This window comes from Salmo trutta, chromosome 23, assembly GCF_901001165.1.
Source record: "Salmo trutta chromosome 23, fSalTru1.1, whole genome shotgun sequence".
Taxonomy (NCBI): domain Eukaryota; kingdom Metazoa; phylum Chordata; class Actinopteri; order Salmoniformes; family Salmonidae; genus Salmo; species Salmo trutta.
The window spans coordinates 44,069,531-44,094,491 of NC_042979.1; the positions used below are offsets into that span (position 1 = coordinate 44,069,531).

Consider the following 24,961-nt stretch of genomic DNA (forward strand, 5'->3'; position numbering starts at 1 on the left):
AAGTCTGGCAGCCCAACTTATTTGCAAACGTACTGCTAATGAAGAAATCATATGACTAAATAAAAAATAAACTACACTATGAAACAAAGATAAATTACATACAGAACGATAGAAAAAAAACTTTGCGGCACCTTAAATTACATTTTGGGGAACAAAGCGAACTCGGCTCCTTCATTCATTGAATCAGATGGCTCATTCATCACAAAGCCCACTGAAATTGCAAACTACTTTAATGACTTTTTCCATTGGCAAGATAAGCAAACTTAGGGATGACAGCAACAAACGCTGACACTACACATCCAAGTATATCGGACCAAATTATGAAAGACAAGAATTGTACTTTTGAATTTCGTAAAGTCGGTGTGGAAGAGGTAAACAAATTATTGTTGTCTATCAACAAAGACAAGCCACCAGGGTCTGACAATCTAGATGGAAAATTACTGAGGATAATAGCAGATGATATTGCCACATCTAAGCCTACTAGAGAGCATGTGCCCTCAGGCCTGGAGGGAAGCTAAAGTCATTCCGCTACCCAAGAATAGTAAAGCCTCCTTTACCGGCTCAAATAGCCGACCAATCAGTCTGTTACCAACCCTTAGTAAACTTCTGGAAAAAAATTGTGTTTGACCAGATACAATGCTATTTTACAGTAAACAAATTGACAACAGAATTTCTGCATGCTTATAGGGAAGGATACTCAACAAGCACAGCACTGACACAAATGACTGCTGATTGGCTGAGAGAAATTGATGATACAATTATTGTGGGGGCTGTCTTGTTAGACTTTAGTGCAGCTTTTGACATTATCGATCATAGTCTACTGCTGGAGAAACATGTGTGTTATGGCTTTACACCCCCTGCTATAATGTGGATAAAGAGTTACTTGTCTAACAGAACACAGAGGGTGTTCTTTATGGAAGCCTCTCAAATATAACCCAGTTAGAATCAGGAATTCTCCAGGGTAGCTGTTTGGGCCCCTTTTTTCAATTTTTACTAACGATATGCCACTGACTGAGTAAAACCAGAGTTTATATGTATGCGGATGACTCAACACTATGCACGTCAGCTACTACAGCGACTGAAATGACTGCAACACTCAACAAAGAGCTGCAGTTACTTTCAGAGTGGGTGGCAAGGAATAAGTTAGCCGTAAATATTTCTAAAACTAAAAGCATTGTATTTGGAACAAAACACTCACTAAACCCTAAACCTCAACTAAATCTTGTAATAAATAATGTGGAAATTGAGCAAGTTGAGATGACTAAACTGCTTGGAGTAACACTAGATTGTAAACTGTCATTGTCAAAACATATTGATGCAGTAGTAGCTAAGATGGGGAGAAGTCTGTTTATAATAAAGCGATGCTCTGCCTTATCAACTCTATCAACAAGGCAGGTCCTACAGGCCCTAGTTTTGTCGCACCTTGACTACTGTTCAGTCGTGTGGTCAGGTGCCACAAAAAAGGACTATTGGCTCAGAACAGGGCAGCACGGCTGGCCCTTGGATGTACACAGAGAGCTAATATTAATAATATGCATGTCAATCTCTCCTGGCTCAAAGTGGAGGAGAGATTGACTTCATCACTACTTTTATTTATGAGAGGTATTGACATGTTGAATGCACCGAGCTGTCTGTCTAAACTACTGGCACACAGCTCGGACACCCATCCATACCCCACAAGACATGCCACAAGAGGTCTGTCTAAACTACTGGCACACAGCTCGGACACCCATCCATACCCCACAAGACATGCCACAAGAGGTCTGTCTAAACTACTGGCACACAGCTCGGACACCCATCCATACCCCACAAGACATGCCACAAGAGGTCTGTCTAAACTACTGGCACACAGCTCGGACACCCATACATACCCCACAAGACATGCCACAAGAGGTCTCTTCACAGTCCCCAAGTCCAGAACAGACTATGGGAGGTACACAGTACTACATAGAGCCATGACTACATGGAACTCTATTCCACATCAAGTAACTGACAGAAGCAGTAAAATTAGATTTAGCTGCTTTGGCAGCAGCTAATGGGGATCCATAATAAATCAAATAAAAAAAATTAAAAAATGGAACGTTCTCTACAATGACATTGACCTGTCAGTGCTGTAGTGTACACATGTGACCAGAAGAGGCCACCACTATAACAAAGTATTTCTTAGCGCTGTTACAATCAATCATTGACATCCCTTACAGGTAAGTAAACGATGACCTATTCATTCCTATCTAATTACTGTCCAACCCTTGGTAAGAGAAGCTTGAGCAAACGTTATAAAAACAGAGTCCACAAATCAAAACCCTGGAAAAAGTGAACATTAGAAAATTGCCTCTACTTTATCAGATCATGTCAAGGAAGTCAGTGTGTCAAACATTCCTTACCTGAAGCCTTATGAAGAGAGGACGAGCATAGGCTGGTAGATCATTGAGGACGTGGTCAAATAGCTTCTTCCCGCTAAACTCACATTCAGGCCTCACGATGATGGCGGCCATTCCGGCTCTTCCCTCATTTCCTGTGAATACAATGGTGCCCCATTAGTCACTTTGCGTTACTCCAATTTCACCCCCTTTTATTACTGGTGGCTCATTCAAGATGGACGTGACAAAAGGCCTTTCACTTCAGTTCTAGGCAGGGAGCACAGTGAGACCCATATCGCACGCTACTCCTTCTATAGTGCACTACTTTTGACCAGGGCCTATAGGGTGGTGCACTATATAGGGAATCGGGTGCCATTTGGGACACAGACCATGACATATTCCACTGTGTGGCATGGTCTAATTGGAAACATTACATAAATCATTAAAATCTCAAATGGGGACAATTATTCTGCAAACACAAGGTCTTTCATGCCACCACAGTGTGACTGCTGAAGCAGAAGCATAGCAATGGGATCGCTGTATTTTACTAAACGGAATCACACACAGACAGACACGTACACCACACATAGACAAAAACATGTACACCACACACACACACACACAGACAGGACACCTGTACCTGGAATTTCCACCCCATAGACATTGGCCTCTTGGATAAAGTCCACCATTCCAAGCACCTCTGTCACTTCTGTTGTTGCCACATTTTCACCTTTCCATCTGAAAACATAAATCATCAAAAGAGGACTTTTGGACTTTTGTCTCTAAGAGTGAGTGAAAACTTGTCCCCTAAATGTGTCCCCTAAATTAACCGAAGTATGTTCCAAATTACCTCATTTGTCAGAAAGAGGCACACCCCCACACCCATATATTTGTATAATGAAGAACTGAGCAGTTATGAGCTGTCATGACAGTATGTAAATCCAGTCATATTATGACATACAGTACTGTAATTCTGACAGAGTGATTTGATATCTTTACCATTTCATTCATCACACGTGTGCCATCAGTTGTCCTGCCCGTCTTAACTCAATGTGAAAGATGACGTCCACCTTCCCAGTGGGCAAAACTGGTTGAAGTTATATACTGTAATTTCAACGACAAAACTGTTTTGAAATCGCATAATTTCAACCAATTTTGCCCACTGGTTCACGAGGTGAGTTAACTATTACAATAACCCAGATAAAACATGATCATGTCATTTCAGATTCTCTACCTGAAAGTATCCCCCACTCTGTCCTTGAAACAGATAAAGTCTTCAGCATCTTCAGCCATGAGGTCTCCAGTGTTGAAGTACGCGTCTCCCTTCACGAACACGTTCCTCATCAACTTCTTCTCGGTCAGCTGTTTGCTCCCCGCGTAGCCAAAGAAGGGACTGGAGGCGCCAATCTTGGACAAGAGAAGGCCCGTCTCACCTAGGGAGAAGACACACAAAAGGGGAAGTAATTTCCACATTATGGGATAATAAAATCTACGATTGTAAATTGGAGTACAATTCAGTATACAACTGTGAGCAACTAATAAAAAAAAACGGTACTACTACATAATAATAACATTGTGTACTACTATTACTACTAGAGTTATTACCCTTGTTAACATGTTGACAGTAGCCCTGCCTGTTCTTCACCGGCTCATCTCGTACCATGTCATACCTTACCAGGTCATACTTGAAGAGGAGCTGCAAGAAAGAAAAAGGGAAAAAAAAACATACAAAAGGACTACATTATAATTAATTTGCGTTGTGGGCAATAGTAAGAGATATATATATATATATATTTATATATAAACCCTTTGCTTAATGGCTTAAACATATTATATTTTACATAACATTTTATATAAAATGTTTAAGCCATTAAGCAAAGGGTTTCTGGTCACATGACATCATGCGTTCAACCTATCAGGGTTTGTTCGAAACAGGTTATTATCCAATCATTTCGTTCTGAACCATTAAAGTAGGGATTTATATCGTCCCTTTCTGTTATTTTTTTTTTAAACCTATGAAATCGACATTAAAATGACTTCACCAATGGATAGAGCCGCTTGCTACGGAGTGGGCAAGCTATGAACATGCATCGGACAGACAAGTGTAGTGTAGGGTGCGAGATGCGACAAAGGAGAGCGCTGGGCCGTCTCGTTGTTATGACGTGTTGTCTGAATTAGGCCCACAGAAATATACCTACGGAGGAGCGGCTTCTATGAAGGTGTTTGATCGACAGAGAGTTGGATTACCTAACGTTGGACCAGAGCTAGTCCTCGACCATGACTCAGTTCCATTACACATAATGCCACCTAGAGTTTGAGTGCTGGACCAGAGTTAGCTAACAAGCTAGCTAGCTAGCTAACAAGCTTGTGTGCAGAGCGACACCAGAATTAAAATACGTCTTACACTTTTTGTAATTAATAAATCCAATGTGAAACGTGATAACTACATTTTCCTTAACTAGCATTGAAAACGTTAATTCATTGTTCTCTAAAAATCTCTGAATCAGTCCTGTAACATGAGTAGCTACAGTTGACTATGCATGCTTCAGGGGAGGGCAGTACACACACACACACACGTCCAGCTGGCAGGCAGGTAGTCACTGGAATACGTTTGTGACAGTGAGGACTTTACATTAAAAAAATAAAACTGCAACAAAGCGTTTATAGGACTGGGGGGGGGGGGGAAATGCCCTGGAACGTAAAATAACCCTATTAACGGTTTCCATGCTCATAAAATAACGATTCAGCTCAGGAACAGGAAAGATCACCTTCATTCGTAGTTTTGGTTCTGTTCCTCGGAAGAAAAAAAACAAAACGTTATTGTCCGGTTTCCTGAACAGGTTCCAACCCCTGGTTGAAAGCATTCCTTCCGTACAGCATTGCTGTATGGGCCGTTGCACAAGGCCATTGCCATAGAAAGTCAGTATTTTTGAGAAATACCGTATGTGTTGTGGGAGCATACATTCCTATGAAACAGCAAAAATAAATAAATACATTTTTAAAAATACAAAATAAGATATATATATATATTTACACACACACACACCCTTGTGGAATTAAAAAGAATCGCCACAAAAGGTATCAAATGCTCCCTTTCTTTTGATTTGTTCACTTCTTTCGATGTTCAATAGTTCTACAAAATCTGATTTAATCAAGTATCTTCCTGTTGTTGCATGCCCTCTGCAATACTGTACTTCTGTTTTTGAAGCACATATGCACAAAAAACACCCACACAATGAATACCTTTCATTCCAGGGAGTCTGTACACACACACACACACACACACAACTCCAGGCATGTTAGTTTCTTAAGCATTGAAAACCACTTTCACACACACACACCTTCCAACAATTCCTTCACATCACTCCTATTGCAATGTGTAGCCTATGGTATCAAATATGTGGATTAACCCATTGCATAACCTCTCCCCTGACTCAAATCCATAAACACCTTTGGTCAAAAAAAAAAAAAAAAAAATCACTGCTAACTGAATACTGCTAATTTTTGAGCTTTCCAAGAAATGTTTTCCAGTACTGTTAGAACGTGCGCTAGTTTAAATGGAAAGATTGGGTCTGGCACACAAAGCTACACTGTTTAGGGTTAGCAAAACAGGTTGGACTCTGCAACTTACTTTTAGAGAAAACTCAAAACCAGACATTCATTCTCAGAAGGCAGCAGCATCCCAAATTGCACCCTATTCCCTACATAGCGCACTACTTTTGACCAGGGCAAATAGGGAAGTCTCTGAGGGATCAGTAAGCACAGAAATAGTAATTGAAAGAAGCAGAATAAACATGAATAAATGGGTAATACTTTTAGGGTAACACGTTATGCTGATGTACTGTTTATGAATGCATTACGTATGGGTTATGAATGCGTTAAAGTCCCTATGTAGGTACCCTTCTAATAAAAAGGTTATGCATTAAAAACTTAACTTTAACAAAAAAAAGAAGACATTCCGCAGTCACACATTCCACAGTAAGGGAGGATAAACAAAACTGTCAGCCAAACTAACATCATGTCACGTCTACTCCCGCTCGACGTTGCAAGTTTACTCATCATTACGGACACATGCCACTGTCGTTACGTGCACCTGCGCTTCATGAGACTCACCTGGACTCCATAACGGCAGGTAGCCTAGTGGTTAGAGCACTGGACTTGTAAACGAAAGGTTGCAAGATCAAATCCCTGAGCTGACAAGGTAAAAATCTGTTGTTCTGAACAAGGCAGTTAACCCACTGTTCCTAGGTTGTCATTGAAAATAAGAATTTGTTCTTAACTGACATGCCTGGTTAAATAAATAAAGGATAAAATAATAATAACCTTCCTGATTTCCTCCCTTATATCTGTCGATCCCTTTGGTTCTTTCCCCAGGTGTTATTGATTCTGTGTTTCATGTCTGTACGCTACTCCTGTTTCTTGTTTTGTTCCATTCATTATTAAATTCACTCCCTGTACTTGCTTTCCGACTCCTAGCGTACTCGTTACACATCATTGTCGGTTTTGCAAATGGCACCCTATTCCTTACATAGTCCACCCCTTTTGACCAAGGCCTACAGGGCTCTGGTCAAAAGTAGTGCACTATATAGGGAATAGGGTGCCATTTGGGACACACTACTTGTTTACATGTGTACTTAACTGAATTTAGACAGACTGTACCAATTAATAAAAAATAAAAAGCTGAAATGTCTTGAGTCATTAAGTATTCAACCTTCCTTTTTATGGCAAGCTTAAATATGTTTAGGAGAATACTTATTGACAAGACATACCTGCTTTTCATTTTTAATACATTTGTAAAAAATTTCAAAAAACATAATTCCACTTTCATATTATAGGGTATTGTGTGTAGGCCAGTGACAAAAAAAAATCTACATTTAATAAGTTAGATATTCAGGCAACAACAAAATGTGGATAAATGGGTGTGAATACTTTCTGAAGGGAATCTATATGTGCATTTGAACAGGGTGTGGTAGTAGGTGCCAGACGCACCGGTTTGTTTCAAGAAATGCAACGCTGCTGGGTTTTTCATGCTCAACAGTTTCCCGAGTGTATCAAGAATGGTCCACCACCCAAAGGACATCCAGCCAATTTGACACAACTGTGGGAAGCATTGGAGTCAACATGGGCCAGCATCCCTGTGGAACGCTTTTGACACCTTGTAGAGTCCATGCCCCGATAAATTGAAGCTGTTCTGAGGGCAAAAAGGGGTGCAACTCAATATTTTATTTCACCTTTATTTAACCAGGTAGGCTAGTTGAGAACAAGTTCTCATTTGCAACTGCGACCTGGCCAAGATAAAGCTTAGCAATTCGACACATACAACAACACAGAGTTACACATGGAATAAACAAAACATAGTCAATAATACAGTAGAACAAAAGAAAAGAAAAAGTCTATATACAGTGAGTGCAAATGAGGTAAGTTAAGGCAATAATAGGCCATGGTGGTGAAGTAATTACAATATAGCAATTAAACACTGGAATGGTAGATGTGCAGAAGATGAATGTGCAAGTAAAGATACTGGGGTACAAAGGAGCAAGATAAATAAATACAGTATGGGGATGAGGTAGGTAGATAGATAAATGGGCTGTTTACAGATGGGCTATGTACAGGTGCAGTGATCTGTGAGCTGCTCTGACAGCTGGTGCTTAAAGCTAGTGAGGGAGATATGAGTCTCCAGCTTCAGAGATTTTTGCAGTTCGTTCCAGTCATTGGCAGCAGAGAACTGGAAGGAAAGGCGGAATTGGCTTTGGGGGTGACCAGTGAGATAGACCTGCTGGAGCGCATGCTACGAGTGGGTGCTGCTATGGTGACCAGTGAGCTGAGATAAGGAGGGGCTTTACCTAGCAGAGACTTGTAGATGACCTGGAGCCAGTGGGTTTGGCGACGAGTATGAAGTGAGGGCCAACCAACGAGAGCGTACAGGTTGCAATGGTGGGTAGTGTATGGGGCTTTGGTGACAAAATGGATGACACAGTGATAGACTGCATCCAGTTTGTTGAGTAGAGTGTTGGAGGCTATTTTATAGATGACAACACCGAAGTCGAGGATCGGTAGGATGGTCAGTTTTACGAGGGTGTGTTTGGCAGCATGAGTGAAGGATGCTTTGTTGCGATATAGGAAGCCGATTCTAGATTTCATTTTGGATTGGAGATGCTTAATGTGAGTCTGGAAGGAGAGTTTACAGTCTAACCAGACACCTAGGTATTTGTAGTTGTCCACGTATTCCAAGTCAGAGCCGTCCAGAGTAGTGATGCTGGACGGGCGAGCAGGTGCAGGCAGTGATCGATTGAAAAGCATGCATTTAGTTTTACCTGCGTTTAAGAGCAGTTGGAGGCCACGGAAGGAGAGTTGTATGGCATTGAAGCTCGTATGGAGGTTAGTTAACAGTGTCCAAAAAGGGGCCAGAAGTATACAGAATGGTGTCGTCTGCGTAGAGGTGGATCAGAGAATCACCAGCAGCAAGAGCAACATCATTGACGTATACAGAGAAGAGAGTCGGCCCGAGAATTGAACCCTGTGGCACACCCATAGAGACTGCCAGAGGTCCGGACAACAGGCCCTCCGATTTGACACACTGAACTCTATCAGAGAAGTGTTTGGTAAACCAGGCTAGGCAATCATTTGAGAAACCAAGGCACTCGAGTCTGCCAATAAGAATGTGGTGATTGACAAGAGTCGAAAGCCTTGGCCAGGTCGATGAATACGGCTGCACAGTAATGTCTCTTATCGATGGCGGTTATGATGTCGTTTAGGACCTTGAGCGTGGCTGAGGCTCTGAAACCAGATTGCATAGTGGAGAAGGTACGGTGAGATTCGAAATGGTCGGTAATCTGTTTGTTAACTTGGCTTTCGAAGACCTTTGAAAGACAGGGTAGGATAAATATAGGTCTGTAGCAGTTCGGGTCTAGAGTGTCACCCCCTTTGAAGAGGGGGATGACCGCGGCAGCTTTCCAATCTTTGGGAATCTCAGACGATACGAAAGAGAGGTTGAACAGGCTAGTAATAGGGGTTGCAACAATCTCTGCAGATAATTTTAGAAAGCGAGGGTCCAGATTATCTAGCCCGGCTGATTTGTATGGGTCCAGATTTTGCAGCTCTTTCAGAACATCAGCTATCTGGATTTGGGTGAAAGAGAAATGGTGGGGGCTTTGGCGGGTTGCTGTGGCGGGTGCCGGGCAGTTGACCGGGGTAGGGGTAGCCAGGTGGAAAGCATGGCCAGCCGTAGAGAAATGCTTATTGAAATTCTCAATTATAGTGGATTTATCGGTGGTAAGAGTGTTTCCTAGCCTCAGAGCAGTGGGCAGCTGGGAGGAGGTGCTCATATTCTCCATGGACTTTACAGTGTCCCAGAACTTTTTTGAGTTAGTACTACAGGATGCAAATTTCTGTTTGAAAAAGCTAGCCTTAGCTTTTCTAACTGCCTGTGTATATTTGTTCCCAACTTCCCTGAAAAGTTGCATATCACGGGGGCTATTTGATGCTAATGCAGAACGCCACAGGATGTTTTTGTGCTGGTCAAGGGCAGTCAGGTCTGAAGTGAACCAAGGACTATATCTATTCCTATTTCTACATTTTTTGAGTGGGGCATGCTTATTTAAGATGGTTAGGAAAGCACTTTTAAAGAATAGCCAGGCATCATCTACTGACGGGATGAGGTCAATGTCATTCCAGGATACCCCGGCCAGGTCGATTAGAAAGGCCTGCTCGTAGAAGTGATTTAGGGAGCGTTTGACAGTGATGAGGGATGGTCGTTTGGTCGCAGACCCATTACGGATGCAGGCAATGAGGCAGTGATCGCTGAGATCTTGATTGAAAACAGCAGAGGTGTATTTGGAGGGCAAGTTAGTTAGGATTGGAGGTACATTGGAGGTAAAGCTAGGTATTGAGTAATGATGGAGAGAGATATAGTCTCTAGAGACGTTTAAACCAGGTGATGCCATCGCATATGTAGGAGGTGGAACAACATGGTTGGTTAAGGCATATTGAGCAGGGCTAGAGGCTCTACAGTGAAATAAGACAGTAATCACTAACCAGGACAGTAATGGACGAGGCATATTGATATTAGAGAGAGGCATGCGTAGCCAAGTGAACATATGGGTCCAGTGATTGGTTGGGCTGACTGGGGACACGGCGATTCAGACAGTTAGCAGGCCGATGCTAAGAAGCTAACAGTTAGCAGGCCGGGGCTAAACAAGCAAGAGTATTTAGAAGTTGAGGTTTAGGAAAAATATAAAAAAGATAAGCATTCACAAGCTGTTTGATAAATCACAGATGTATAGATACTAGACTAACTACAGCATTCACAAGCTGTTTGATAAATCACAGATGTATAGATACTAGACTAACTACAGCATTCACAAGCTGTTTGATAAATCTCAGATGTATAGACACTAGACTAACTACAGCATTCACAAGCTGTTTGATAAATCACAATGTATGCCGCCAACTGATATTTATCTTGTTTTGTAAACTTAAAAAGGTTTTGTAGGTTGGTTGGTTTCTAGGTCAAGAGGCTTGAGTAGTGAGACCAGCCTAAGAATAGTTCATTTAAGATTAAGGTAAGATTAATCCTAAGTACTCTTACCCCACTCTACTAGTGCTTATAATGACAGATGTACAGTGTGTGTATATATATAGCATTTTGTGTTGGCATACAGCCCTTACTATGTCAATGTGCAGGAGGGTACTTCAGCTGCCATGTTGTTTAAATCAGAGTACGTCAGAAAGTATGTTCCCGATTCTGGTGGTGTAGTCGGTTGAGCATTGGCCAACTAAGCATAGGATTGTCGGTTCAATCCCTGCTCTGGCCACCAACCCCCTCATGACTTTAAAATAATAATTTAATAATAGGTTCCACCTCCACACACACACGAAGTTACACAAACTGAACATGTGCAAGGTGTGACATAAATATTCCAATTGAAAGAGCAAAAACTATGTAGGAGACTGGGAGTAAATATTCAATTGAAGTTATGTTTTCACAATGCTGAGGTACAGTAGCTATACAGTACTGCTCAACTCAACTTGCATTGAATCTAAATGCGTATAGGAGATTCCTTTCTCGTCTCTGCAACATTACATTTACATTCAAACTCCAGCACTCTGCAGCATTGATCTTTTTTTTTCTTTTTTTTTAGTCATTTAGCAGACGCTCTTATCCAGAGCAACTTACAGTAGTGAATGCATACATTTCATACATTTTTTTTGTTTTTGTACTGGCCCCCCGTGGGAATCGAACCCACAACCCTGGCGTTGCACACACCATGCTGGCATTGCAAACACCATGCTCTACCAACTGAGCCACAGGGAAGGCCTCTCCCTATAGGTTTTCTTTGTCACCTCAAATCCCGCCTGAGATGTAACAGTGATTACAATGCCTACCTAATGCAGCATTACTTAACCTATACTTTATCAAGCTGGCTAGTCTTAGCAGTCTAAGAACACCCAGGTGAAGTCAGGTAGCAATGTTCTCTTTCTTTTTTTTTGTACTTTAAAGCTGAAATATGTAACTTTTTGTGGGACCCAACCAAATTCATATAGAATCAAAATGATAGATCTGTCATTCTCATTGAAAGCAAGTATAAGAAGCAGTAGATCTGTTCGATTTCTATGCTTCCTGTTCATCAGTTTTGTTTTTACGTCTTTTACTTTTGGTTTTGTACGCCAGCTTCAAAACGGCAAAAAAAATACAATATTTGTGGTTATTGAAAATATATTTCACAGCGGTTTAGATGGTACAATGATTCTCTACACGATGATTGCTTGTTTCGTCACATAAAACTGAAGTTAGGTGAACCATTAGAATTTTTGCAACCAGGAAATGGTGTAGCGATTTCTGTACCTTTAAGTCCTTGTCTACCCAGAGTTCTGCATTACGAGGACTTCAGTGGACTCACTGACCAGTAAAGATGGGCAGTGCTAGTTAATCTATGTTATGTCTGGTAACCATTGTTATGTGATGTTTAATGGTTTAAAACAGTGGTACATAAGTCTATTACTTGAGGGCTGCAGTGTCTCTTGTTTCATGCTTTCGAATTAATAAAGTTACAGAAAGGCTTGAGAATCAATTTACCTGGTTTGGTTTGAAATAATTGAATTATTTGCAGACAGTGAAATAAAAATGCCCTTCAATACCAGAATGGTCCATCCTTCCTACTTTAAAGGAACACCTGATCCTCAGCTAAACTACATTGATTGTATTAATTCAATTCAGTTCAATTCAATCATGTCTTCAGTGATTACCTTGAAGGAAGGAAGGAAGGAAGGTAGGTAGGAAGGCTTTTCTTTTTGTATTTGAACTGAGCCCATGTTTCAGACAATACTGACTCAGCTCTCTCTCTACAGTGTGGAGGGGAGAGAGCATTAAGGGCGCGTAGGGAGAAGTCAGGCATGTTTTAAACTAATATGGCTCACCTCAGAGTAAACCCAGTAATCTTTGATCCTTGTTGGATGAGTGCCAGAAGCACAGCACACATTGGCACAGATAGTGTTTCTGTGGCGTGTGTCTGACACAGATACAGACAACAGACCAAAGATACGCACGCGCACACACACAAAAAACAGTGCCTTCTGGAAGTATTCAAACCCCTTGATTTCTTTCACATTTTATCATATTCTAAAATGAAATTAAAAAAATCCTCAGCCATCTATACACAATACCCCATAATGACAAAGTGAAAACAGGTTTAGACATTTTTGCAAATGTATTACAAATAAAACCTTTGCTAAGAGACTTGAAATTGAGCTCAGGTGGATCCTGTTTCCATTGATCATACTTGAGATGTTTCTACAACTTGGAGTCCACCTGTGGTAAATTCAATTGATTGGACATGATTTGGAAAGGCACACACCTGTGTAGAGCTCAGAGACAGGATTGTGTCGAGGCACAGATCTGGGGAAGGGTACCAAAACATTTCTGCATCAGTGAAGGTCCCCAAGAGCACAGTGGCCTCCATTCTTAAATGGAAGAAGTTTTGAACCACCAAGACTCTTCCTAGAGCTGGCAACCCGGCCAAACTGAGCAAATGGGGGAGAAGGGCTTTGGGTAGGGAGGCGACCAAGATCCCGATGGTCAGTCTGACAGAGCTCTAGAGTTCCTCTGTGGAGATGGGAGAACCTTCCAGAAGGACAACCATCTCCGCAGCACTCCACTAATCAGGCCTTTATGGTAGAGTGGTCAGACGGAAGCCCCTCCTTTGTAAAAAGTACAGGACAGCCTGCTCAGAGTTTCCCAAACGGCACCGAAAGGACTCTGATCATGAGATAAGATTCTCTGGTCTGATGAAACCAAGCTTGAACTCTTTGGCCTGAATGCCAAGCGTCAAGGCTGGAGGAAACCTGGCACCATCCCTACGGTGAAGCATGGTGGTTGCAGCATCATGCTGTGGGGATGTTTTTCAGCGGCAGGGACTGGGAGACTAGTCAGGATCAAGGCAAAGAAGAACAGAGCAAAGTACAGAGAGATCCATGATGAAAACCTGCTCCAGAGCGCTCAGGAACTCAGACTGGGGTGAAAGTTCACCTTCCAACAGGACAATGACCCTAAGCACACTGCCAAGACAACGCATGAGTGGCTTCAGGACAAGTCTATCTCTGGAGAGACCTGAAAATAGCTGTGCAGCAACACTCCCCATCCAACCTGACAGAGCTTGAGAGGCTCTGCAGAGAAAAATGGGAGAACCTCCACAAATACAGGTGTGCCAAGCTTGTAGCGTCATACCCAAGAAGACTCGAGGCTGTAATTGCTGCCAAAGCTGCTTCAACAAAGTACTGAGTAAAGGGTCTGAATACTTATGTAAATGTAATTGAATTTTTAAAATCTTAATACATTAGCAAAAATGTCTATAAACCAGTTTTTGCTTTGTCATTATATGGTATTGTGTGTAGATTGATGAGAAAAAAAACAATTTCATCTATTTTAGAATAAGGCTGTAACGTAACAAAAGTAAAGGGGTCTGAATACTTTCTGCACGCACGCACGCACACACACACACACACACACACACACACACACACACAAACTTTTCATTATAGCCCTGGAAAAACACCTCATTCAGCTCATTGAGGGCATGATTACTGGACAAGCAGATTTTAAAAAATGTTTTATATTTAACTAGGCAAGTCAGTTAAGAACAAATTCATATTTTACAATGATGGCCTACTCCAGCCAAAACCTAACCTGGACAACGCTGGGCCAATTGTGCGCCTCCCTATGGGACTCCCGATCACGGCCGGTTGTGATACAGCCTGGAATCGAACCAGGGTCTGTAGTGACACCTCGTAGCATAGATGCAGGACTGGAGTTGGGAAAACCTGCCCTACATAATGTGTACTGTAGGGGTTACTGGAGGACTGGAGTTGGGAAACACTGCCCTACATAATGTGTACTGTTGGGGTTACTGGAGGACTGGAGTTGGGAAACACTGCCCTACATAATGTGTACTGTAGGGGTTACTGGAGGACTGGAGTTGGGAAACACTGCCCTACATAATGTGTACTGTTGGGGTTACTGGAGGACTGGAGTTGGGAAACACTGCCCTACATAATGTGTACTGTAGGGGTTACTGGAGGACTGGAGTTGGGAAACACTGCCCTACATAATGTGTACTGTAGGGGTTACTGGAGGACTGGAGTTGGGAAACACTGCCCTACATAATGTGTACTGTTGGGGTTACTGGAGGACTGGAGTTGGGAAACACTGCCCTACATAATATGTACTGTTGGGGTTACTGGAGGACTGGAGTTGGGAAACACTGCCCTACATAATGTGTACTGTAGGGGTTACTGGAGGACTGGAGTTGGGAAACACTGCCCTACATAATGTGTACTGTAGGGGTTACTGGAGGACTGGAGTTGGGAAACACTGCCCTACATAATGTGTACTGTTGGGGTTACTGGAGGACTGGAGTTGGGAAACACTGCCCTACATAATGTGTACTGTTGGGGTTACTGGAGGACTGGAGTTGGGAAACACTGATTTACAACATAATTGAAATTGCATAGGGGCCAAATTAACTTTTAAAAATTACTTTCGGATTTAGAGACTACTCTAATATTCTGGATCCAATGTTCAGTCCAGGCCACTAATAATTACTTAGAACAATTAAGTAGTTAATTTTTTAAATTATATTTCTTTATTAAATGTTATATGATCTCTCTGTGTCTGACTAAGTGAGTTCCTACTAGGATGAATTCCATTGCATTCAATGCCCTTGTTCGGGACAGGTTTCAGTTAGTGTGGCAGTCTGTTTGTCCTATCATGTCAACTCATCACTCATTGTCGTGCCAAATGTTTGGCTTCACAATAAGAGTTTGGAAGAGCACAAACATATCTGGGACCATGCTAGCTCAAAATCAGCAGATTGGGCTTATTTTACAAATTGTAACCAAAAATCAGAAATTACAATTTATGATGCACAAGGCAACAGTAGACAAACACTAACAGATACTCTGTCAGGATATCAAGTGGGTTGCCATGTTGGGCTTGATAACTTACACTGTAGACCACATTCACAAAAGCCACAATTGGTTTTCCATATGACCCCATTGGGTTTCCAAATTGCGTGTATCAACATAGGCCAATGTCTCACGTTTGAGTCAGTGGCTGTGAAAAACAGCCTAAGGGCTGGTTTCCCAGACACAGATTAAGCCTAGTCCAGAACTAAATGAGATTCTCCATTGTAAGAGTTATTTCCTCCAGGACTAGCCTTAGGGGCACGTTTCCCAGACACGTACTAATGGGGGCCGATGTTGGGCATGATACAAATCAGTGTTTCCCCTAAGACCTTTTTCGATAGCAGTGGTGTGCTGCTGCAAAAAGCATAAAGGGGAAACACTGAAAATACATAGTTGTCCAGAATTAATTTGTTCCAACATAAGCCAGCTTTGAATTTCCATACAATGGGTTGCCAAATAACAATTTTTGTTACGTCTCACCTTGTAGAAGAAGTTGGAGCGGCCCACAGCTCCGATCTTGCCGATGTGGTTCATAAAACACAGGTTGCCCTCTGTGGAGCCGTAGAGCTCGCACATGCGGATCTCGCCGAAGCGCCGGTGGAACTCCCGCCACACGTCCTGCCGGAGTCCGTTTCCCACACCCATGTGCACCTTGTGCTTCTTCTCCCCCTCAGCCTGATGGGAAATGGAGTCAACAGCATGTTAGATACAAGCAGAGCACTCCTCCATTTAGAACTAACACTGTAAATAAAACAGCAAGGTTGACAATAATATACAGTGTATGGCTCAGTTGGTAGAGAATGGTGCTTGTTCGATTCCCACGGACGACCAGTTTGAAAAAGTATGAAAAATGTATGCACTCACAACTGTAAGTCGCTCTGGATAAGACCATCTGATAAATGACTGAAATGTAAAATAATACACATATCAAATTTTATTGGTCACATACACGTGTTTAGCAGATGTAGCGAAATGCTTGTGTTTCTAGCTCCGACAGTGCAGTAATATATAACAAGTAATATCTAACAATTTCACAACACATACCCAATACACAAATGTAAATAATGTAATTAAGACTATATACATATGGACGAGCGATTCAGAGCAGCAAAAACTAAGAGTAGGAAAGTATAGAATACTGTATATACAGTTGAAGTCGGAAGTTCACGTACACCTTAGCCAAATACATTTAAACTCAGTTGTTCACAATTCCTGACATTTAATCCTAGTAAAAATTCCCTGTCTTAGGTCAGTTATGCTCACCACTTTATTTTAAGAATGTGAAATGTCAGAATAATAGCAGAGAGAATGATTTATTTCAGCTTTTACTTCATCACATTCCCAGTGGGTCAGAAGTTTACATACACTCAATTAGTATTTGGTAGCATTGCCTTTAAATTGTTTAACTTGGGTCAAATGTTTTGGGTAGCCTTCCACAAGCTTCCCACAATAAGTTAGGTGAAATTTGTCCCATTCCTCCTGACAGAGCTGGTGTAACTGAGTCAGGTTTGTAGGCCTCCTTGCTCGCACACGCTTTTTCAGTTCTGCCCATAAATCTTCTATGGGATTGAGGTCAGGGCTTTGTGATGGCCACTCCAATACCTTGACTTTGTTGTCCTTAATACTTTTCCAACCTCATGATGGCATCTATTTTGTGAAGTGCACCAGTCCCTCCTGCAGAAAAGCCCCCCCACAACATGGTGCCGCCACCCCAGTGCTTCACGGTTGGGATGGGGTTCTTCGGCTTGCAAGCATCCCCCTTTTTCCTCCAAACATAACAGTGGTCATTATGGTCAAACAGTTCTATTTTTGTTTCATAAGACCAGAGGACACATTTCTCCAAAAAGTACGATCTCTGTCCCCATGTGCAGTTGCAAACCGTAGTCTGGCTTTTTTATGGCGGTTTTGGAGCAGTGCCTTCTTCCTTGCTGAGCGGCCTTTCAGGTTGTCGATATAGGACTCATTTTACTGTGGATATAGATACTTTTATACTTGTTCCTCCAGCATCTTCAGAAGGTCCTTTGCTGTTGTTCTGGGATTGATTTGCACTTTTCGCACCAAAGTACATTCATCTCTAGGAGACAGAACGCGTCTCCTTCATGAGCGGTATGACGGCTGCGTGGTCGCATGGTGTTTATACTTGCATACTATTGTTTGTACAGATGAATGTGGTACCTTCAGGCTTTTGCTCCCAAGGACAAACCAGACTTGTGGAGGTCTACAATTTTGTTTCTGAGGTCTTGGCTGGTTTCTTTTGATTTTCCCATGATGACAAGCAAAGAGACACTAGGTTTGAAGGTAGGCCTTGAAATATATCCAAAGGTACACCTCCAATTGACTCAAATGAAGTCAATTAGCCTATCAGAAGCTTCTAAAGCCATGACATAATTTTCTGGGATTTTCCAAGCTGTTTAAAAGGTACAGTCAACTTAATGTATGTAAACTTCTGACCCACTGGAATTGTGATAAAGTGAATTATAAGTGAAATAACCTGTCTGTAAACAATTGTTGGAAAAATGTCTTGTGTCATGTACAAAGTAGATGTCCTAACCGACTTACCAAAACTATAGTTTGTTAACAAGAAATTTGTGGAGTGGTTGAAAAACAAGTTTTAATGACTCCAACCTAAGTGTATGTAAACTTCCGGCTTCAAATGAATGAGATGGGTAGCGCAAGATATGCAAACATTATTAAAGTGACTAGTGTTCCGTTTATTAAAGTGGCCAGTGATTTCAAGTCTATGGATGCCAATCTAGCCTTTTTGTAGAAATTGCCTGTGAATATGAAGAATAATTGGTATTAACGTTACAAAATGCTTTAGGAATATTCTCAATACTTGAAGTCATCAATATGGGTTTTTATTTAGCCGTGGTCTGTATTCCTTATACTGGCTCAATTTTTATTTGTTGCCAGTCTCCTCTGGGATAAAGATTGTTTAAACGAGGAAGTCTGAGATTAACCGAGGTTAAATAAATGAAATAATACTGTGGTAACAAGTATTTCATTCAAGGAGGTCAGTTTTGGTGGGAAGAGAGCATGACTGAAATGGTTGAAAAAGACCAATGGCTCTGCAGTGAAGTTTGCCCTATGTACAGATATATATATTTTTTACATTTATTTAACTAGGCAAGTCAGTTAAGAACAAATTCTTATTTACAATGACGGCCTACCTTCTAGGCAAAGTTGCAAAGAAAAAAAACATCTCAGACTGGCCAATAAAAAGAAAAGATTAAGATGGGCAAAAGAACATAGACACTGGACAGAGGAACTCTGCCTCGAAGGCCAGCATCCCGGAGTCGCCTCTTCACTATTGACATTGAGACTGACGTTTTGCGGGTACTATTTAATGAAGCTGCCAGTTGAGGACTTGTGAGGTGTCTGTTTCTCAAACTAGACACTCAAATGTACTTTTCCTCTTGCTCAGTTGTGCACCGGGGCCTCCCATTCCTCTTTCTATTCTGGTTAGAGCCAGTTTGCACTGTTCTGTGAAGGGAGTAGTACACAGCGTTGTACGAGATCTTCAGTTTCTTGGCAATTTCTCACATGGAATAGCCTTCATTTCTCAGAACAAGAATTAGCTGACGAGTTTCAGAAGAAAGGTCTTTGTTTCTGGCCATTTTGAGCCTGTAATCCAACCCAACAAATGCTGATGCTCCGGATACTCAACTAGTCTAAAGAAGGCCAGTTTTATTGCTTCTTTAAATCAGCACAACAGTTTTCAGCTGTGCTAGCATAATTGCAAAAGGGTTATCTAATGATCAATTAGCCTTTTTAAAATGATAAACTTGGATTAGCCAACACAACGTGCCATTGGAACACAGGAGTGATGGTTGCTGATAATGGGCCTCTGTACGCTTCTGTAGATATTCAAAAAATATATATATTTTTTATCTGCCGTTTCCAGCTACAATAGTCATTTAAAACATTAACAATGTCTACACTGTATTTCTGATCAATTTGATGTTGTTTTAAATGGACAAAAAAAATTAGCTTTTCTTTCAAAAACAAGGAAATGTCTAAGTGACCCCAAACTTTTGAACAGTAGTGTATGTATGTAACAGTATAGCTTCCGTCCCTCTCCTCACTCCAACCTGGGCTTGAACCAGGGACCCTCTGTGCTTTTTTTGTTTGTGGTTCATTTTCCTCTGTGTCGTTGTGAAATTGTCGTGAGATAGCGCTTTAGGTCACTATGGCCTCAAGGCCTGTGTGTACAGTATATACGGCCTGTGTGTATGCGTCAAGAGCACTTGTAATGAATGTTTGTGTGTGTGTGGATGCTTGCCTTGTGTGACAGTGTGTGTGTGTGCGTACTGAATGTGTCAACTTTGTCCATCTGTGGGGAGGCCTGTGCCACTGCCAGCCTTCCACCCACGTGCATTAGGATGACAGAGGGAGAGAGATAAAGAGAAAGAGGGGACAAAGAGTTCTTTGAGCCCTGTACTCTTGTTCGGCCCGGTCAGCCAGGGTGGAACTATTCTGTCCTGATAGGGAGGAGAGGGGAAACAGATACAGATTTGGAACACGGACAACCTAACAAAAGTCCCTGTTGTCCTACAGCCATGAAAATGCAACAAATGGCTCACAATGTTTTCCGATCACTACTTTGTTCGGGGGAGTAGCTGTGACAGAAAATAACTTTCGCCTTGGAAAAGTATAATTATTGGAACAAATTGAATATTTTTTTTATATAACCAAATTCCTGTCGGCTTGTGATGCTAGTGCAGTGGGAGTTAAGGCTGGCTTATGAAAAGTTGGAGGGGGTTTGTGGTGATGGGAATTTTTCAGCAACAAATAAGATTTTCATAAAAGACCAAATGATGATTAAGTCATTTGATGATACAATCAGTGGACTTGTTAGCCAGATGCCTTCAGAAAGTATTCACACCCGTTGACTTTCACATTTTGTTGTGTTACAGTCTGAATTTAAAATGGATTAAATTGAGATTGTGTCACTGGCCTACACACAATACCCCATAATGTCAAAAGAGAATTATGGTTTTAAAAATGTTTACAAATGAATTGTTATGGCAAGCCTGAATGTGTTCAGGAGTAAAACATTTCAACAAGTTACATAATAACATGGAATCACTATGTGCAATAAGTGTTTAACATGATCTCTGAATGACTGCCTCATCTCTGTAACCTACACATACAGTCGAGCAGTGAATTTAAAACAGACTCAACCACAAAGACCAGGGTGGTTTTCCAATGCCTCTAAGAAGGACACCTATTGATAGATTGGTAAAAATGTAAAAAAGCAGACATTGAATATCCCTTTGAGCATGATGAAGTTATTAATTACACTTTGGATGGTGTATCAATACACCTAGTCACTACAAAGATACAGGTGTCCTTCCTTAACTCAGTTGCCTGAGAGGAAGGAAAGTGCTCAGGGATTTCACCAAGAGGCCAATGGTGACTTTTAAAAAGTTAAGAGTTTAACCTGTCTGGGCTAGGGGGCAGTATTTTCATGGCCGGATGAAACACGTACCCAATTTAATCAGGTTACTACTCTGGCCCAGAAACTAGAATATGCATCTATATTAGTAGATTTGGATAGAAAACACTCTGAAGTTTCTAAAACTGTTTGAATGGTGTCTGTGAGTATAACAGAACTCATATGGCAGGCAAAAACCTGAGAAAAATACAACCAGGAAATGAAAAATCTTGTGCCTGTAGGTTTTTCAAGTCATTGCCAATCGAACACACAGGGACGAAATCGTCCCACCTACTCAACAGCCAGTGGAATCCCGTGGCGCGATATTCAAATACCTTAGAAATGCTATTACTTCAATTTCTCAAAAATAGGACTATTTTACACCATTTTAAAGACAAGACTCTCGTTAATCTAACCACACTGTCCAATTTCAAAAAGGCTTTACAACGAAAGCAAAACATTAGATTATGTCAGCAGAGTACCCAGCCAGAAATAATCACACAGCCATTTTTCAAGCTAGCATATAATGTCACATAAACCCAAACCACAGCTAAATGCAGCACTAACCTTTGATGATCTTCATCAGATGACACTCCTAGGACATTATGTTATACAATACATGCATGTTTTGTTCGATCAAGTTCATATTTATATCAAAAAACAGCTTTTTACATTAGCATGTGACGTTCAGAACTAGCATACCCACCGCAAACTTCCGGTGAATTTACTAAATTACTCACGATAAACGTTCACAAAAAACATAATTATTTTAAGAATTATAGATACAGAACTCCTTTATGCAATCGCTATGTCCGATTTTAAAATAGCTTTCGGCAAAAGCACATTTTGCAATATTCTGAGTAGATAGCTCGCCATCACGGGCTAGCTATTTTGACACCCACCAAGTTTGGCCCTCACCAAACTCCGATTTACTATAAGAAAAATGTTATTACCTTTGGTGTTCTTCGTCAGAATGCACTCCCAGGACTTCTACTTCAATAACAAATGTTGGTTTGGTTCAAAATAATCCATAGTTATGTTCAAATATCCTCTGTTTTGTTCGTGCATTCAAGACACTATCCGAAGGGTGACGAAGGGTTACGCGCCCGACGCGTTTCGTGACCAAAAAAATTCTAAATATTCCATTACCGTACTTCGAAGCATGTCAACCGCTGTTTAAAATCAATTTTTATGCGATTTTTCTCGTAAAAAAGTGATAATATTCAGACCAGGAAACCCTGTTTTCGTTCAAAGACGAAAAAATAAAAACATGGTGTCGGCTCGTGCACACGCCCCCAGTCTCATTGTTCTCTGATCGACCACTATCCAAATGCGCTACCGTTTTTCAGCCATGGCCTGCAAAGTCACCATTCAACGTTTTGCCGCCTTCTGAGAGCCGTAGGAAGTGTCACGTTACAGCAGAGATCCTCAGTTTTCAATAAAGAGAGTGTAGATGGCCAAGAAATGGTCAGAGGGCACTTCCTGTAAGGAATCTTCTCAGGTTTTTGCCTGCCATATGAGTTCTGTTATACTCACAGACACCATTCAAACAGTTTTAGAAACTTTAGGGTGTTTTCTATCCAAATCAAACAATTATATGCATATTCTAGTTTCTGGGCAGTAGTAATAACCAGATTAAATCGGGTACGTTCTTTATCCGGCCGTGCAAATACTGCCCCCTACCCTAGAGAGGTTAAATATATATTTTTTGCACATTTGTGACGACAAGTCCCGCGCACTACGGTACATTTTGAGTAGCCTTTGGAACGCGCTAACAAGAAGGAACTATTGGGACATAAATTATTAACTTTTTCAAACAAAACTACATATGTTGTGGACCTGGGATTCCTGGAAGTGCCTTCTGATGAAGATAATCAAAGGTAAGGGAATATTTACAATAGTATTTTTGATGGTTGATGGTTCCAAGATGGCTCATGTATCGCCTAGCCTATTTTTCTGAGCATACCACGTTGTTTATTGCAAAGTGTGATTTCCCAGTAAAGTTATTTTTAAATCTGGCAAAGCGGTGGCATTCACGAGATGTTAATCTATAATTCTTTGAATGACAATATTAAATTTTAACAATGTTTTCGAATAGTAATTTTGTAAATTGTAGCGCTGATTCACTGGAAGCATTTGAGGGAAAAGATTTTCTGAACGTCATGCGCCGATGTAAAATGCTGTTTTTATATATAAATATGAACTTTATCGAACAAAAAATGCATGTATTTTGTAACATGATGTCCTAGGAGTGTCATCTGATGAAGATTGTCAAAGGTTAGTGCTGCATTTAGCTGTGTTTTGGGTATTTGTGATGCATCTAGTTGCTTTGAAAATGGCTGTGTGATTATTTCTGGCTGGGTTCTCTCCTAACATAATCTAATGTTTTGCTTTTGCTATAAAGCCTTTTTGAAATCGGACAACGTGGTTCGATTCAGGAGAGGTGCATCTATAAAACGGTGTAAAATAGTCATATGTTTGAGAAATTGAAGTTATAGCATTCATGAGGTTTTGTATTTCTCGCGACACGATTCCACTGGCTGTTGACTAGGGTGGGACGCTTGCCCAGAGAGGAGACTTACCCAGAAAGACTCACAGCTGTAATCGCTGCCAAAGGTGATTCTAACATGTATTGACTCAGGGGTGTGAATACTTATGTAAATTATATATTTACGTAGTTCATTTTCACTACATTTGCAAAAATGTCTTAAAACATGTTTTCACTTTGTCAATATGGGGTATTGTGTAGATGGGTGAGATTATTTTTTGAATCAATTTTGAATTCAGGCTGTAACACAACAAAATGTGGAATAAGTCAAGGGGCGTGAATACTTTCTGAAGGGACTGACTGTACTAAGTAAAGATAGAACAAATAGAGGTTAAAGAAGGACATTGAAGTACAGGTTGTACACCTCTGAAAGAAAAATAAACTAATGAAGATATTATACTGAGAAAAAAGGGGCGAACCATGCCAAAATGAGTAATTATTACCTTAGGCTGGTTGCACAGATATCGACAGAGTTCGCCGATATACTGGAAGATGGTCACGTCGTATTTTATACAGTCATTCCAGAACTGTGAGGCTGAGAACTTCTTCTTCAAGACACAGGTAGCGCCTGGGGGAGAGAAAACACATCACATTTAAAATCACAGAGAAATATAAATCAAAATGTCAGAGATAGAAAGCTCTCATGATCCATATGGGATGGAGGGAGAAAAGAATAGAGGGAGGAAACTCACTCGGCTGACTATTCCCTAGCAGGAACATGTTGCTGATTTAGATACTATATATATACTAATATATATACAAGAAGAAGTAGTTAAGTTGCCTCAAATACAGATAAAGATTTATTACATTGTATTTCTTATAAGCTGTTAATAAATGCTTGACAAATTCTTTATAAATGTCTTATAAAACACTTTATACAGAGACATTAAGTTCAACTTGATAATTGCACGGTTGCCCATACCACTGCCATTGGTTTTTATGCTAGCGGTGCCTAGAGTTATCTGAAGTTTGTAGTGGCTATTTAAAATAAATCAAAGTATGGACTGGAGTTTGTATTGGCCCAGAGACTACTTTAAAAAAATTAAAAAATAAGAGAGAGAGAGAGAGAGAGAGAGAGAGAGAGTCGACTGACCGTCACATGATGACGTCATTTTGAATTTAAAGTTTTGCCTATTTCATAACACGGGGCTTGTAAAA

At 40.9% G+C, this 24,961-nt stretch overlaps 1 protein-coding gene across 2 annotated transcripts in view; it reads right to left on the reverse strand.

The window, feature by feature from the left end:
• The window catches only part of slc27a6 (solute carrier family 27 member 6), a 38,470-nt gene that overhangs the window by 2,213 nt on the left and 11,296 nt on the right, over nt 1-24,961 (reverse strand). Inside the window, exons 4-10 of one of the 2 annotated variants that reach the window (XM_029710477.1) lie at nt 24,247-24,371; nt 16,299-16,493; nt 5,129-5,326; nt 3,966-4,056; nt 3,595-3,793; nt 3,001-3,098; nt 2,385-2,515 (exon numbers count right to left, since the gene is read on the reverse strand). In XM_029710477.1, coding sequence (XP_029566337.1) covers nt 2,385-2,515; nt 3,001-3,098; nt 3,595-3,793; nt 3,966-4,056; nt 5,129-5,326; nt 16,299-16,493; nt 24,247-24,371 — 1,037 coding nt within the window. The remainder of the gene's footprint in view (nt 1-2,384; nt 2,516-3,000; nt 3,099-3,594; nt 3,794-3,965; nt 4,057-5,128; nt 5,327-16,298; nt 16,494-24,246; nt 24,372-24,961) is intronic. The other variant, XM_029710478.1, reaches the window with a different exon arrangement.